At 47.4% G+C, this 13,532-nt stretch overlaps 1 protein-coding gene across 1 annotated transcript in view; it reads left to right on the plus strand.

Moving 5' to 3' along the window:
- Nucleotides 1-13,532, plus strand: part of Iqgap1 (IQ motif containing GTPase activating protein 1) — a 73,627-nt gene that overhangs the window by 568 nt on the left and 59,527 nt on the right. Inside the window, exon 2 of the mRNA XM_013012080.1 lies at nt 1,393-1,492. Within this exon, the coding sequence (XP_012867534.1) occupies nt 1,393-1,492 (100 nt within the window). The remainder of the gene's footprint in view (nt 1-1,392; nt 1,493-13,532) is intronic.

Genomic DNA, 13,532 nt, shown 5'->3' on the forward strand with positions numbered 1-13,532 from the left:
CCCTCGCGCCTCCCCGGCGGCGGCCCTCCGCCAGGATGTCAGGAGGAAAAGGAAAGCAAAGACACCGCAGAGCCCCGACTTCCTCGGTGTCCGGGCCACCGTGGGACCCCCGCGCACGCGGGACCCCCCAGGGGCCCGGGGAGTCGGCCCTTTGTGTCCTTCTAGAACAGTTTGTTCTGAAGGACAAGTCCGCTGCTCAGCGGCGGTTGTGAGGCTTGAGAAATGAGGGATGAGAAGGACGAAGCTCGACCTTCCAGGAATTTCCCATCCGAGGAGCGACAGGTGTACAGCTTCGGGCGCGATGGCGGAGCGGGTGGGTGGGCGAGGCCGGCCGGCGGGCGCGGGGACGCGGGCACCGAGCTCCGCCGTCCCTGGAGCCCAGGCCGTCAGGACTCGGGAAGGAGGACGGGGAGCTGGGATGCTAATGTCCTGAGGTGCTGTTGTGGTTTGGGGTGTGTGGGGGCGGGGGAGCGGGTGCGGGGGAGAGCGGGAAGGACCGGGAAAGAGGTTAAGAAGTATTTCCTAAAGCAGGCGAGGCCAGACTGGGAAACCTGGAGCGCTTTCAAATGGAGTTAGGGATTTTATTCCACACCTTGGGTGGCTGAACTCCATTGCTTTTAGGTTAAGCCCACAGGCTTCACACTACCTCGTGAATCCAGGTCCCTCCTCTTATAGCCATAGGGCTAAACTTCAATTTCCTCATCTGTAAAATAAAAGTGCTAATCACTACATTGTTGTGGGCTTTAGTAAGAGAATGCACTGTACTGCTTAGTGCAGTTACTACCAGTTATCTTTCAGCAGCTGCTGGGTTTGGTTATTAATAAAGAAAGAGAAGGATTGATCTGATCTGTATTTACAAAGATTCTGATAGTGACACATTTAGGGCAAACTCTTGAGATAGTATATGTTGAAGGTACAAAATTTTGTGCAAAAAATTTTGTACACATTCCTATTACCATACATTTTTATGAAGAACAAGCTGAGTATAGTTGAAACCCCATAGTTTTTGCTTTACAAAAGTCATTGTCTCTAGCTATCCACACATCCGCTAGTGCCCTGACTTTCTGGGTGATTTGATGGGTGGAATTTGATGGCTGTGGTATTTTTGTCCATGAGGAAGGTTACAGATTCTGGTCCCCACCCCCCATCATTCCTAGGACTTGAACTCATGCCTGGGTGCTGTCCCTGAGCCGCTTCTGCTCAGGGATAGTACTCTGTCACTTTACTTAAGCCACAGCTCCATTTCTGGTTGTTTTGGCAAGAAAGACTTTCCTATCTCAGCTGGCTTCAAACTAAGATCCTCAGATCTCAGCATCCAGAGTAGTTGGGGTTATAGGTGTGAGCTACTGGCAGTGGGCTTCAACCCTGGTCTTACATTCTTTCGTGTTCCAGCTGTCCTGGATAATGAGAGACTCACTGCAGAGGAGATGGATGAGAGGAGGCGACAGAATGTGGCTTATGAGTACCTTTGTCATTTGGAAGAAGCAAAGAGGTAAAGATGGGCTGTCTGGAGGGAAGATGGGGGGGGACTGCTGTGAAAACACTGGGAAAGGTTGCCCTGGGACTGTTGCAGGTGAGCCTGGGAGGCTGTGCTGTCTGTAAAGGTAGAGCGTCTATTCTTGGGAGCAAGTTTCCCCTTTGTCATGAGACACAGTATACTGAATCATTTCCACTTTTGTGCTGTTCCATTTCACGCTCTGGTACATATTTTGGGTACCGCCAGCTGTCTGTTAGAAATAGCATTTTTAGGGTTTTAAGTTCTTTTTCTTTCTTTTTTTTTTTGGGTCCGGTCGTGGGGCCTGAACTCTGGGCCTGGGCGCTGTCCCTCAGCTCTTCAGCTCAAGGCTAGCGCTCTACCACTTGAGCCACAGCACCACTTTTGGCTTTCTTTTTCTTTTCTTTTCTTTTTTTTGCTTATGTGGTGCTGAGGAATCGAATCCAGGGCCTCAGGCGTGCAAGGCAAGCGCTCTACCACTGAGCCACCTTCCCAGCCCCAGGTTTTAAGTTCTTGATCTTAATATTCTCCTGATCCGTCATTGGGTTTGAGTTCTGTGTGAATTGTGTCCCCTCCCCTGGGACCTGTGGAGCGGTCTGGCTCTGGGAAGTTCGTGAGGGTACTGCTGTGGCTACTGGACACTGTCCATCCCACAACACTCGGAGACGCCTAACCAAGGGCAGCACCCATCTTCTTGTGAAGTAAATGCATGCTGCTGTTTTTGTTGGGTATCTCAGGACCTCGTAGTCTTTAATTTTAGGGTGTCAGTTTGCCATCAGTAATTCCTTTTGTTCCAGTGCATATATTCTTTGGCACGTTCCCAGAGCAGATAGGTGTAATTACAGATCAGGTTCTCTGGAGGTGAGCTTTGGAGAGTGGGGCTAGTGAGGGATAATGAAAACTTGTTGTCATCAAAAGTTCATTGAAAATCAGGGACATTTTAAATGGGGCTAATAAACAAGAATTTTTTTTTTTAATTCTGAAAAGTCTTAAAATGCTATGAGAACATCCAGGAAACAACACAACATTCTTTTTTGTTGTTGTCGGTTGTGGGGTTCAAACTCTGAGTCTGGGCGCTGTCCCTCAGCCCTTTGGCTCAAGGTGAGCTCTCTACCACTTGAGCCACAGCGCTACTTCCGGTCTTCTGGTGGTTAATTGGGGATAAGAGTCTCATGGGCTTTCCTGCCTGGGCTGGCTTTGGACCTCAATCCTCAGATCTCAGCCTCCTGAGTAGCTAGGATTACAGGCGTGAGCCACCAGTGCCCGGCTAATGCAACATTCTTATATCCCAACTTTTATTTATTTATTTATTTTTTTTGTGGTGATGCTGGGGATTGAACCCAAAGCCTAGCACATGCTAGCAGTGTTCTGTCACTGAGGCACATTACCACTCATCCCCCTCAGAACTAACACCTGCTAATCCTTCAGGTCTTCCCTTTTGCCTCTAAATAAAATGACAGCTCCAGTTGGAATTCCCTTTGTGCCCCTTCCCTGGTTCCATCTTCCTCCCTTCCAGGGGCCACTCCTGTGGTCGGGGCTGTGGCATCTAGGCTGCCTCTCTGAGCAGAAGCCATTTTAGAAATCAGGTACTGGAACTGCTGTGATTTAGATGAGGATCAGTGACAGTAACATTTACCTGACAGTTTGTTATGGTCGTTTTACTGGTGCTGGGGATTGCACACAGGGCCTTGAGCATATCAAGCAGGTGCTCTTCCACTGAGCTATGTCCCGAGACCCCGCTAAGTACAATTTTTAGATAGCAAGAAATGAATGTATGTTGTTAGAACATGGGACATTTCTCACTCAGAGTTTGTATGGGAACAGAAATGCTAAGTCCTCTGCCACTTCGGAACTTCCGCTTTTGGAAGCATTTGCAAGATGCAGATGGTCTGAGAGACCATCTCGTGCTCTATGGAGCAGCAGGGATTGTCCAGGCGACCTGAGGATTAGGAAAAAGAACCTCAGACCTGGCTTTCCTATCACTGCCCATTTGTTTGTTTGTTTGTCAGGTCCTGGCCTCTTCTATCACTGCTCATTTGTTTGTCTGTCTTAGGTGATACTATGGTTTGAACTTAGGGCTTTGTACCTCCTTGGGTCTCACAGCCACACTGCCAGCTCTATTTGTGTTGGCTGTTTTATTTATATATATATATTTATTTATTTATTTATATTTGGTACTAAGGTTTGACATGACGTGTCAGCTCAGGCTTGCTTTTCATATCCTCCCACAACCCCAGAGCAATTTTTTTTATAGTGTATATATTTATTCATCTCTTTATTTTACAGGAATTTAGCACAGGGTATTACTTCAAGCTTGCTAGTCCCATCCTTAGGCTGTCTGTTAGTAAAGTTTCTATTATTTTGTCTTACACATTTTAACTTGGGGTTCTACCTCAGGCTTGCTAGGTAGAGGCTCCCCCTTCATCCAAAATCCCACAGTGCCATTTCCAACGGATTTGGGGCTTAAACTCAGGTCATGGGCATTCTCCCTGAGCTTCTTTCGCTCATGGCTAACATTCTGCCACTTAAGCCACAGCACCATTTCCAGCTTTTTCTGTTTATGTGGTACTGAGGAATTGAACCCAGGGCTTCCATGCATGCTAGGCAAGCACTTTACCACTAAGCCACATTCCCAGCCCTTTTTTTCTTTTTAAAGGACTATACCACATTGCCTTGACCAGTGTTGTTATTATTTTTTAATGCCCACATTGTAAGTTTATTTTCAGTAAAATTACAAACATTTAACAACCATAGTTATGATACAGAAGATTTCCATTACTTCAAATGACTATGTATTGGTTACTTTTTTTTTTTTTTTGGTTGGTCGTGGGTCTTGAACTCTGGGCTTGGGCTCTGTCCCTGAACTCTTCAGCTCAATGTGAGTGCTCTACTGCTTGAGCCACAACGCCACTTTTGGTTTTGTAGTGGTTTATTGGAGATAAGAGTCTCACGGACTTTCCTACCCGGTCTGGATTTGAATCACTATCCTTAGATCTCAGCCTCCTGAGTAACTAGGATTACAGGCGTGAGCCACTGGCGCCCGGCTTGTATTGGTTACTTTTTGAGATAGGATCTAGCTTATGCCGGGGCTGCCCTGGACTGTCATCCTCCTGCTGGTGCCATCCCATATTTCACTGTAGCCGGGATGACAGCCGAGATGGATTCTCTAATCAACTTTTTCTGCCTGGGTGTGCTGAACCCTGCACCCTCCCAATCTCAGCCTCCCTGGTCGCTGGTATTATTATGTGTTCCTAGGAGCCTGTATTGGTACTGGTAGAATTTAAAACATATTCAGATGGAATAGCTTCCTAGAGTGCATTAATGCTTCTCTTCCCGTTCTTCCTGAGAGTTGCTAACAGCATTTCATTTGCATCTACTCCAGAGCATGTTCTTTTTGACAGGTGTCCCTTCCAGAGTAGGGAAGTAGGCGCCCTGCCTCTCCCCCCCCCCCCCCCCCTCGCAGAGGCCATGACTCCTGCTAGTCTCCTTCCTATTGCCCTGGCCGGGGAGCTTTGCCTGGTTCTTTTATGGAGTGAATTGTATGAAGTCTGATGTGTGGTGGGTTTTGTTGCCATTGTTTTCCTTAAAGCTTAGATTAGAAAATCAAACAGGAAGGACCTGTTTTAGATTTTCCAATCAGAAAGAAGTAAGAATCTTTTGGTGAGAAAAGAGAACTAGGGTCCCTACCCACCTTCTAATGTGCTGCTTCCATCCCTAACCTGGTGGGCTGCTCCCCATCATAGCCAGGGTTTCCTCTCCAGCCTGGGGAGCTGGGCTGCATGGCTGGTGCCCTGGGAGTCTTCTTTCCCCCAGAGCACCAGGCCCAGTTTGCCAGTCTTATGTCCTCTCAGGTTGAAAGAGCCTCAAGGTGTGGAGTTTCTAGTGGCTCTGAGGCCAGGAATGAAGATCAGTGAGGTAGAGGGGGGAAGGTCCCCCCTGCGTTCTATTTATATCCTCTACTCCTCCCCTCTCACCAGAGCCCCGCCTTTCAGCACAGTAGCCCCATTGTGTATCCTGGGGCGCTCCATTTCCCCTGTACCTTAAACCAGCTCACTCTTGGGAAAAGGGGAGGGAGTGTGTGTGTGTGTGTGTGTGTGTGTGAGTGTGTGTGAGAGAGAGAGAGAGAGAGAGAGAGAGAGAGAGAGTAGAGGTAGATATAGGAGTACTGTGGGTATGGTTTGAAGTTCCCAAAAGGGTTGAGTGGGAAAACTTAGGGTAGTCATTACAAGTGTGCTCTGGAGTGTTGGGAAATAGGAAATACAGAACTCTGCTGTGTGGCTGAAAAGTCGCTTCTGTGTAGAAACGAGGCTGCTGTTCTTTAAATACTTCATTATTTAAGGATTCCAGTCTTTTTGCCAAGGCTGCACAGCCGAACAAGGCCTTCAGAGGAGGCCGTGTGCAAAGGAAAGTTCACTTGTCTTTCTGGCCTGTTCTGACGGGGTCTTGTGTTTGTTCTCTCGAAGGAGCAGTTGGGTAGGAGAATAGAGGGAAGGGAGGCATGGAATGCTGGTGCTCAGGTACAGGAGCAGGCAGTGAAGTGGAGAAGGGGGCAGGGAAAGGAGCCAGGACCAGGACTTAGCTGGCAGGGGAGACAGGGGAAGTGGCCTGAGGGGATGGAGGGAAACTCCTTTGGGACGAAGGCCACAGGACGAAGATTAATTCCAAGCCCTCCCTGAGGTGGTCTGGGTGGTGTTTCTTCTTCCAGAGACTTTGTCACACGTCCTTTCAACTCTGCCAGCTTCTCCCTGCCAGGTGCCCAGGCCCCAGTCGGAGGTGTGTAGACTTGGGCTTCTCTTGTAAAAGGAGAGGTAGAGTCTGACTGCTGGAGACTCAGAAAGTACACGGTGTTAACAAGAACTTAGCTCTAAACAGAAGCACCTTACCTTCTGTAGTTTAGAGGGATTGAAGTATCTTAAAAACAGTCAGTCTGGAGAACAAATTCTCTTTTATGTGTATGTCTTCATTGTTGGCATAGGACATTTTCTGGATTGCTTTCTTCAGATCTCTCCTAAGTGGTGGTAGAATTGCAGGAACATCTGGATATTTCTAGGTTAATGCACAGTAATTCATAAAACAGACGTTAAGATGTTTAAGAGGCAAAAAGAGTCAGGCCAGGTAGCCAGAAAGAGTAGCCTAGCCGCCAGCTTCTACGATTTCCAGAGGGGGGAGGGGGCAGGCATCGCTTAGCGGATTGGGGACAAAGCCCAGCATGGTGGCGCAAGCCTTTAATTCTAGCAGCATTTCCACCACTCGGTAGACTAGGGTAGGAGGATTGCAAGTGTGAGGCCAGCTTGGGCGACATAGTGAAGACCTTATTTTAGAAAACAAAAGGTGAAGATTAAGGAGATCCTTTTAGTAAGTCTTGATCTCAAAGCCCAAGTGTTGTCTCTCAGCTTTTTTCACTTAAGTCTGGTACTCTACCTCTTGAGCCACAGCTGCAATTCTGGCTTTTGGCGTTTAACTGCAAATGAGTCTTGAGGAGGGCTGGGTAGGTGGGTCAGAGGTAGAGTGCTCGCCTACCATTCATGAAACCCTGGGTTGGATTCCTCAGTACCACATACACAGAAAAAGCTGGAAGTGGTGCTGTGGCTCAAGTGGTAGAGTGCTAGGCTTAAGCAAAAGAAGCTCAGGGAAAGTGCCTAAGGCCTGAGTTCAAGCCTCAGGACTGGCAAAAAAAAAAAAAAAAAGAGTATTGAGGATTTATCTGCTCAGGCTGGCTTTGAACTGTGATCTTCAAATCTCAGCCTCCTGGGTAGCTAGGATTGCAGGTGTGAGCCACCAGCGCTGTGGCTGTCCCAAACCCTCCTTTACCAGCTGAGAAAACTGGTCACTTCAGAAGCCCAGTGGGAGTTAGGGACTGGCCGCTGTGCACAGCCGCCTCCTGGCCCTTGGAGCTGGGCTGGAGGCGTGGGTGCGTTCACAGTCAGGGTCCAGGTGGGACTTGATCTTTGTTCTTAAAATGGTGACATAGATGGAGACACCCATTGTCTCTTCTGAAATGTAATTTAGTATTACTGCCACTGACAGACTCCATTGTAAGAAATGCCCTGCAAATTCCAAAGTATATTTGTGGAAGTACTTGAAACTTAAGTGGTTTTTTCCTTAGTAACAATGTTACATATGTAGTATTCATTCCTAATATAGCCATGTAGCTTTCACTCAGAGCTTACTTTACAGCTGAAACACTGTAAAATTTAAAATAGATGTGGAGTCAGGATGGACTACCTACTTAGTAATGCAAGGCCCCAGCATGTGGGAGCATGGCTCTCACCAATGCACAGACCAGCTGCAGAGCAGTCTGGTATAAGGAGACAACTTGTTAAATAGCTACCATATGAAAAGTCATATGATGTTACTTTCATGATACTTACAATTAGGTAAAACAAATAAAAAAATCTAAATCAGCCAGGACCCGGTGGCTTACGCCTGTCATCCTAACTACTCAGGAGGCTGAAATCTGAGGATCACGGTTCAAAGCCAGCCAAGGCAGGAAAGTCCATGAGATTCTTATCTCCAATAAACTACCAGAAAACCAGAAGTGGCGCTGTGGCCCAAGTGGTAGAGCACCTGCCTTGAGCTGAAGAGTTGAGGGACAGCGCCCAGGCCCAGAGTTCAAGCCCCATGACTGACATTCCCCTACTCCCCCCCACCCCCGCAAAAAAAAAAAAATCTAAATCAGTGTTCTTGAAAACCTTGAATATAGAGCTATCCCAGTGAGGTGAAGAGCTGGAGACAGTGGGTCTGGTCTGGCAGGTGGCAGGTATGTGTTCTGATTCTGGTTCTGCAGGCTGTCTGATCTCAGAGAGTGGGCCCACATTTGTCCAATGTACTTCCTGTCGGGGGATGGTGTGGGGGTGAGTGCTGGCCTGGTGATGTGCAGAAGGCACATGTGGCTTTTTTTTTCCTGGTCCTTGGACGGAAAGAGCTTAAATATGAAGGTAATAAGATACATGGGCTGGGAAGGTGGCTCAGTGGTAGAGTGCTAGCCTTGTGTGCATGAGGCCCTGGGTCTGATTCCTCAGCTCCACATAAGTGGAAAAAGCTGGAAGTGGTGCTGTGGGTGCTGAGGGACAGTGCCCAGGCCCCACAACCAGCCAAAAAAAAAGATAATAAGATGTGCATGCACTCTGGGTGAGAACTTTCTAGGCACTTCCAAGGGTGGTAGCCTCCGTTTTCTCACTTGGGACTTAGGCTTTTGTCTGAGAGGAAGAGCCAGGAGCCAGGCAGGGGCAGAGGTTGCAGACCGCTGTGCCCACTGTGTGTCTACAATCCTCCTCACAACGAGAATTTTGTCATGAAGAAAAAAGAAAGACATTTTTTTTAGTTGCCATATTTTCTTTTTTTGGGGGGGGGATTCTAGTCTTGGGGCCTGAACTCTGGACCTGGGCACTGTCCTTCAGCTCAAGGCTAGTGCTCTACCACTTGAGCCACAGCACCACTTCTGGCTTTTTTCTTTTTGCTTATGTGGTGCTGAGGAATGAAACCCAGGGCCTCATGCATGCAAGGCAAGCACTCTACCACTGAGCCACCTTCCCAGCCCTGCCATATTTTCTTCATTACTGTTTTCAGTGTGTATATAATAGCTCTAGCTTATTTAGGTTTATTCCATGGCTTTAATGACTGGAGCGTTTGAACATTCTCTGATGTATTTGTGTATCCGTTTGTTTTATGATTGTCTTGTGTAGCTGTCCTGTGTCTGTCTGCTGGGGTCACAATGGTGAATCTTGACCTCTCATACTATATTCAGGAACTACCTGTCATATTTGCTGATTTTCCATCCTTTTTGCTTTTTCACTGTACAGTTTAGCTTTTTTGTTCAAATTTAGTAAATGTGCTACCAAAGTGAACCACATATTTAGCTTTTTTGGTGTTTTTTTCTATCAGTTCTGGGGACCCTTTTGCATGCTGTATATAGTTGGAGCTTAAATGTTTTATCAGTTTAAATCCCAGATAGTTTAGTTTCTCCAAAACCTTCAGTTTATTGTTTTATATTGTTAGCTTTTGTGGGGGGAAAGGGGTCCGTCGTGGGTCTTGAACTCTGGGCCTGGGTGCTGTCTCTCAGCTCTTCAGCTCAAGGCTGGTACTCTATCACTTGAGCCACAACACCACTCCCAGTTTTCTGGTGGCTAATGGAGATAAGACTTTCCTGCCTGGGCTGGCTTTGAACCAAGATCCTCAGACCTCAGCCTCCTGCGTAGCTAGGATTACAGGCGTGAGCCACTGGCGCCTGGCTTTCTTCTCTTGAGAGTATGCCCAAACTCCTTATTGCTGGGAAACCATGTCTGAAACTAGCTTAATAATTGGCAAATAATTTAAATTCCTTTTTTTTTTAACTTTTTTGTGATTTGAAACTCCCTTTTCCCAAATTCCATATGAGGGTTAGTGTTAATTTGGCAATTTTTGGTAAGGTAATGAGACTTTTTCTTCAGTGGTGTTGAAGATCAGACCCTGGGCCTCACCCGTCTCCCGGGTGCTGGGCGTGTGTAGGCAAGTGCTCTGCCACAAGCTAAATCTCCAGCCCTGGACTCTGAGATTTGTAATGTCATTTTTGTTTATTCTAGCTGTAGGACGTTATTCATTATATCCTTAATGATTGGTTCTGATTCCTTGTTCTTCTTGGGGTGAGAGTTGCAAGGCATCTTTCCTGACTGCTCTTCTTTTCATTTGTTTATGTGAAATGCTAACACTGGTGGTTGAGTGTAAGTCATCTACAACATGATTTTAGGTGTGTTGGTTTTCCACAGTCTGATTTTCCCCTGGCCCTGCCATTTCATTTTTTCACTTAAGAACTATTAAATCCTTTTCTCCTCTGCTCTTGCTCATGGATTAAGTGGTCTTTGTTTGGTTTAGTTCCTGGTACATAAGCGTTCCCCTTGAAGTGGAAAAGAGAGTTGGGTTCAGTATTTTGCCGTCAGTGGTGTTGAGTGGATGAGGTGATCACAGAAGACTGGGACTAACCGGCCTGCCCAGGTGTGTGGCCATGGCCGGTATGCACACTGACCGCCAGCCAGGGCTGGGAAAGTCTTGCTGGTCCATTATTTTGACCTAGTTTGGCATCTATTTCGTCTGGCCTTAGAGATCAGAGTGACAGTTGTGTCTCCTTGTTTTTAAATCCCTAATGATGAAGTAGTAGCAGTATATTTAACGGTATAGTTGAGGTCCTGCCTTGGAATGTTTTAGGAATTCTGTTTTCTGGCTTTGCTTGGTAATCCATCTGATACCTTGGCTTCACTGGGTAGCGCGGTGGTGATACTTAGTTGGTAGCAGGATGGGTTTTGAAGGTTTCTAAGCTGACAGATTTTTTTTTTTACTGTGTCCAGTCTGGGCTCCCTAAATAAACCCTTTAACAAGCATTTGTGTAAGCAAGTTCTGGTATGCAAAGTGAGTCCTTGCGGAAGTGATTCATGTTCCTGTGGGCGGTTTGTTTAGTTTGGGACTCTGTTGCCTAGCAAGCATATCTTCAAGCAAAAAAAAAAAAAAGTGTGAAGCCCCAGGCTAATGCCTAGGGCCTGAGAGACCTGCGGGAGAGAGTCAGTTCTAATAGCTGAAGCTCCTGTCCCAAGCCATTCAATAAAAGATTTAAGCATACAAGTGAAAGGTTTGGCTGATGATTTGTTTTAAAAAATTCTTTTTTTTTTTTTTTTTGTCGGTTGTGGGGCTTGAACTCTGGGCCTGGGCACTGTCCCTCAGCTCTTCAGCTCAAGGCGAGCACTCTACCACTTGAGCTACAGCGCCACTTCCGGTTTTCTGGTGGTTTATTGGAGATAGGAGTCTCAAGGTCTCTCCTGCCCGGGCTGGCTTTGAACCGCTATCCTCAGATCTCAGCCTCCTGAGTAGCTAGGATGACAGGCGTGAGCCACCAGCGCCTGGCTGTTTTAAAAAAATTCTTAGGAAGAATTGTTTAATAAGACACTTGACTTTAAAAATTTTAATATTTTCCCTTTAAGACATGAAAGATAGCCCTCCCCCCCAAAAAAAAAATCTGTCTAGAAACAAAACTGAGCTCCTGGTTGAAAGTGTGTCCATGGCTGAATCTGTTTCCTCTGCCCTGCCCTGCACTGCCCTGCACTGCGGCAGCCACCAATCCATCTTGGGGGTGAACCCCCACTGTGACCCCACACATGTGTGCGCTGCATGTGCATCTGGTGCCTGCAAACACTTCGTATTCACATTCGGCAGACAGAAGAGCATGCTGAGAGAGGGCAACCAGGCTCTGCTCTCAGTTTTGGCCCTGTCCCCAGAGCCCTTGTCTGTCACCAGCCATCCGCCTTTGCTACTGCAGTACTTCCTGCTTCTGGTTCTAAAGGAACACAGACAGCAGTTCATGCAGACTCCTGTTCATAAGCAGAGTGGCATCAAGGGATCTCACACAGAACATTGCTCTCATGTGAAGGAGGGAAGGGTGACTTGGTATCCCAACCCTGGGTCATTTGAAGCGACACCCACGCCTCCAAGGCCACAGTGGGGCAGCCTTGAAGTCCAGGGTCAGTGAGCAGTGGCCCCGAGTCCTCAGTGCCGGATCTGGCTGTCAGATGAGGCTGCAGGACCCAAGCTGCTCCCTGCCTCTTACTGCAGAATCTCCCACCCAGCAGTCTGTGAAGGAGTAGATCTCCAGCCTGTTTGTTGTATGGAGGATTGAATTTAGGGCCTTTAGTATGTGGGGCAAGTGTTCTACTAGGGAACTGTACTCCCTGCCCCATACCTCAGTTTCCTGAGCAGTGAGCACACCTGCCACACCTGACTTGGTGTGTGTGTGTGTGTGTGTGTGTGTGTGTGTGTGTGTCATGGGGCTTGAACTCTGGGCCTGGGCACTGTCCCTGAGCTCTTCACCTCAAGGCAAGCGCTCTATTACTTGAACCACAGCGCCACTTCCGGTTTGCTAGTTTATTGAAGTTAAGTCTCACGGCCTTTCCTTACTTTCCTTACCCAGGCCAGTTTTGAACTGCAATCCTCAGATTACTGTAGCTAGGGTTACAGGCATGAGCTACCAGTGTCCAGCTCTCTTGCCTTTATGTTTGTTGTGTTGTTATTGTTGTTTTGTTGTTGTGCTAGTCCAGGGGCTTGAACTCCAGGCCTTGCACTCTTGCTTGGCTGTTTCCATTCATAGGTAATGCTCTACCAGTTGAACCACACCTCCCACTTCCAGCTTTTTGCTGGTTAATTGGAGATGAGTTACCATGGTTTGTCTGTCCAGGGATTTATTTGCCTATACTGGCTTGGAGCCTGTCTTCTCAGAGCTCAGATTTCTGAGCAGCTAGGGTTATAGGCAAGTCCCAAAGGACCCCCCTGCATTTTGCCTCTGAGTAGGTAGTTGTAGTCCTCTCAGTTATTTTCCGTCTTTATAACCTGGTATCTGCCTCAGGTCCAGCTTGCAACAGTTTTTTTCCTACCAGTGTCTCTGGGCTCAGTAGTGAGCTCATACAGACAGGAGTGGCAAATTGGATTGGAAACGGCCTTGGATCATTTGGCAAGAACTGTCATTTTGGGGCCTGTGGGTGGAGGACAGGCTTGTCCAGAGGCCTCTCTTTCTTCTTTACTCAGAATACCTTCCTGTTGACTCACTGGAAATCATAACGAAAAGCAGAAGAAACACTGGAGAAGCTGCTGCCAACCCAGGGCTTTGCCGCTGTTGGGTCAGACATTTGGGACCGAGAGGAGGAAAACTATTATTGTGATAGGCATTTACCCATAACATTAAAAATATCAGGCTGTTGCTTGGAATCACTAATCCACAACACAAAATATTAAGAATGTTTTTTAATGTGGTCCTAGAAAAAAACAGAAGGAATGGGAGAATAATTAAGAGAATGGGGCCAAGCATTGGTGCTCACATCTACGATCCCACCTACTCAGGAGGCCTAGAGGATGGAGGTTCAAAGCCAAGCTGGAGGGTGGGTGCTGGTGGCTCACACCTGTCATCCTAGCTACTCAGGAGGCTGAGATCTGAGGATTGTTGTTCTTAGCTAGCCGGGGCAGGAAAGTCTGTAAGACTCTTTTTTTTTGGGTCCAGTCGTGGGGCCTGAACTCTGGGCCTGGG

Source organism: Dipodomys ordii, unplaced genomic scaffold (assembly GCF_000151885.1).
Source record: "Dipodomys ordii isolate 6190 unplaced genomic scaffold, Dord_2.0 Scaffold15, whole genome shotgun sequence".
In the NCBI taxonomy this organism is placed as follows: Eukaryota; Metazoa; Chordata; class Mammalia; order Rodentia; family Heteromyidae; genus Dipodomys; species Dipodomys ordii.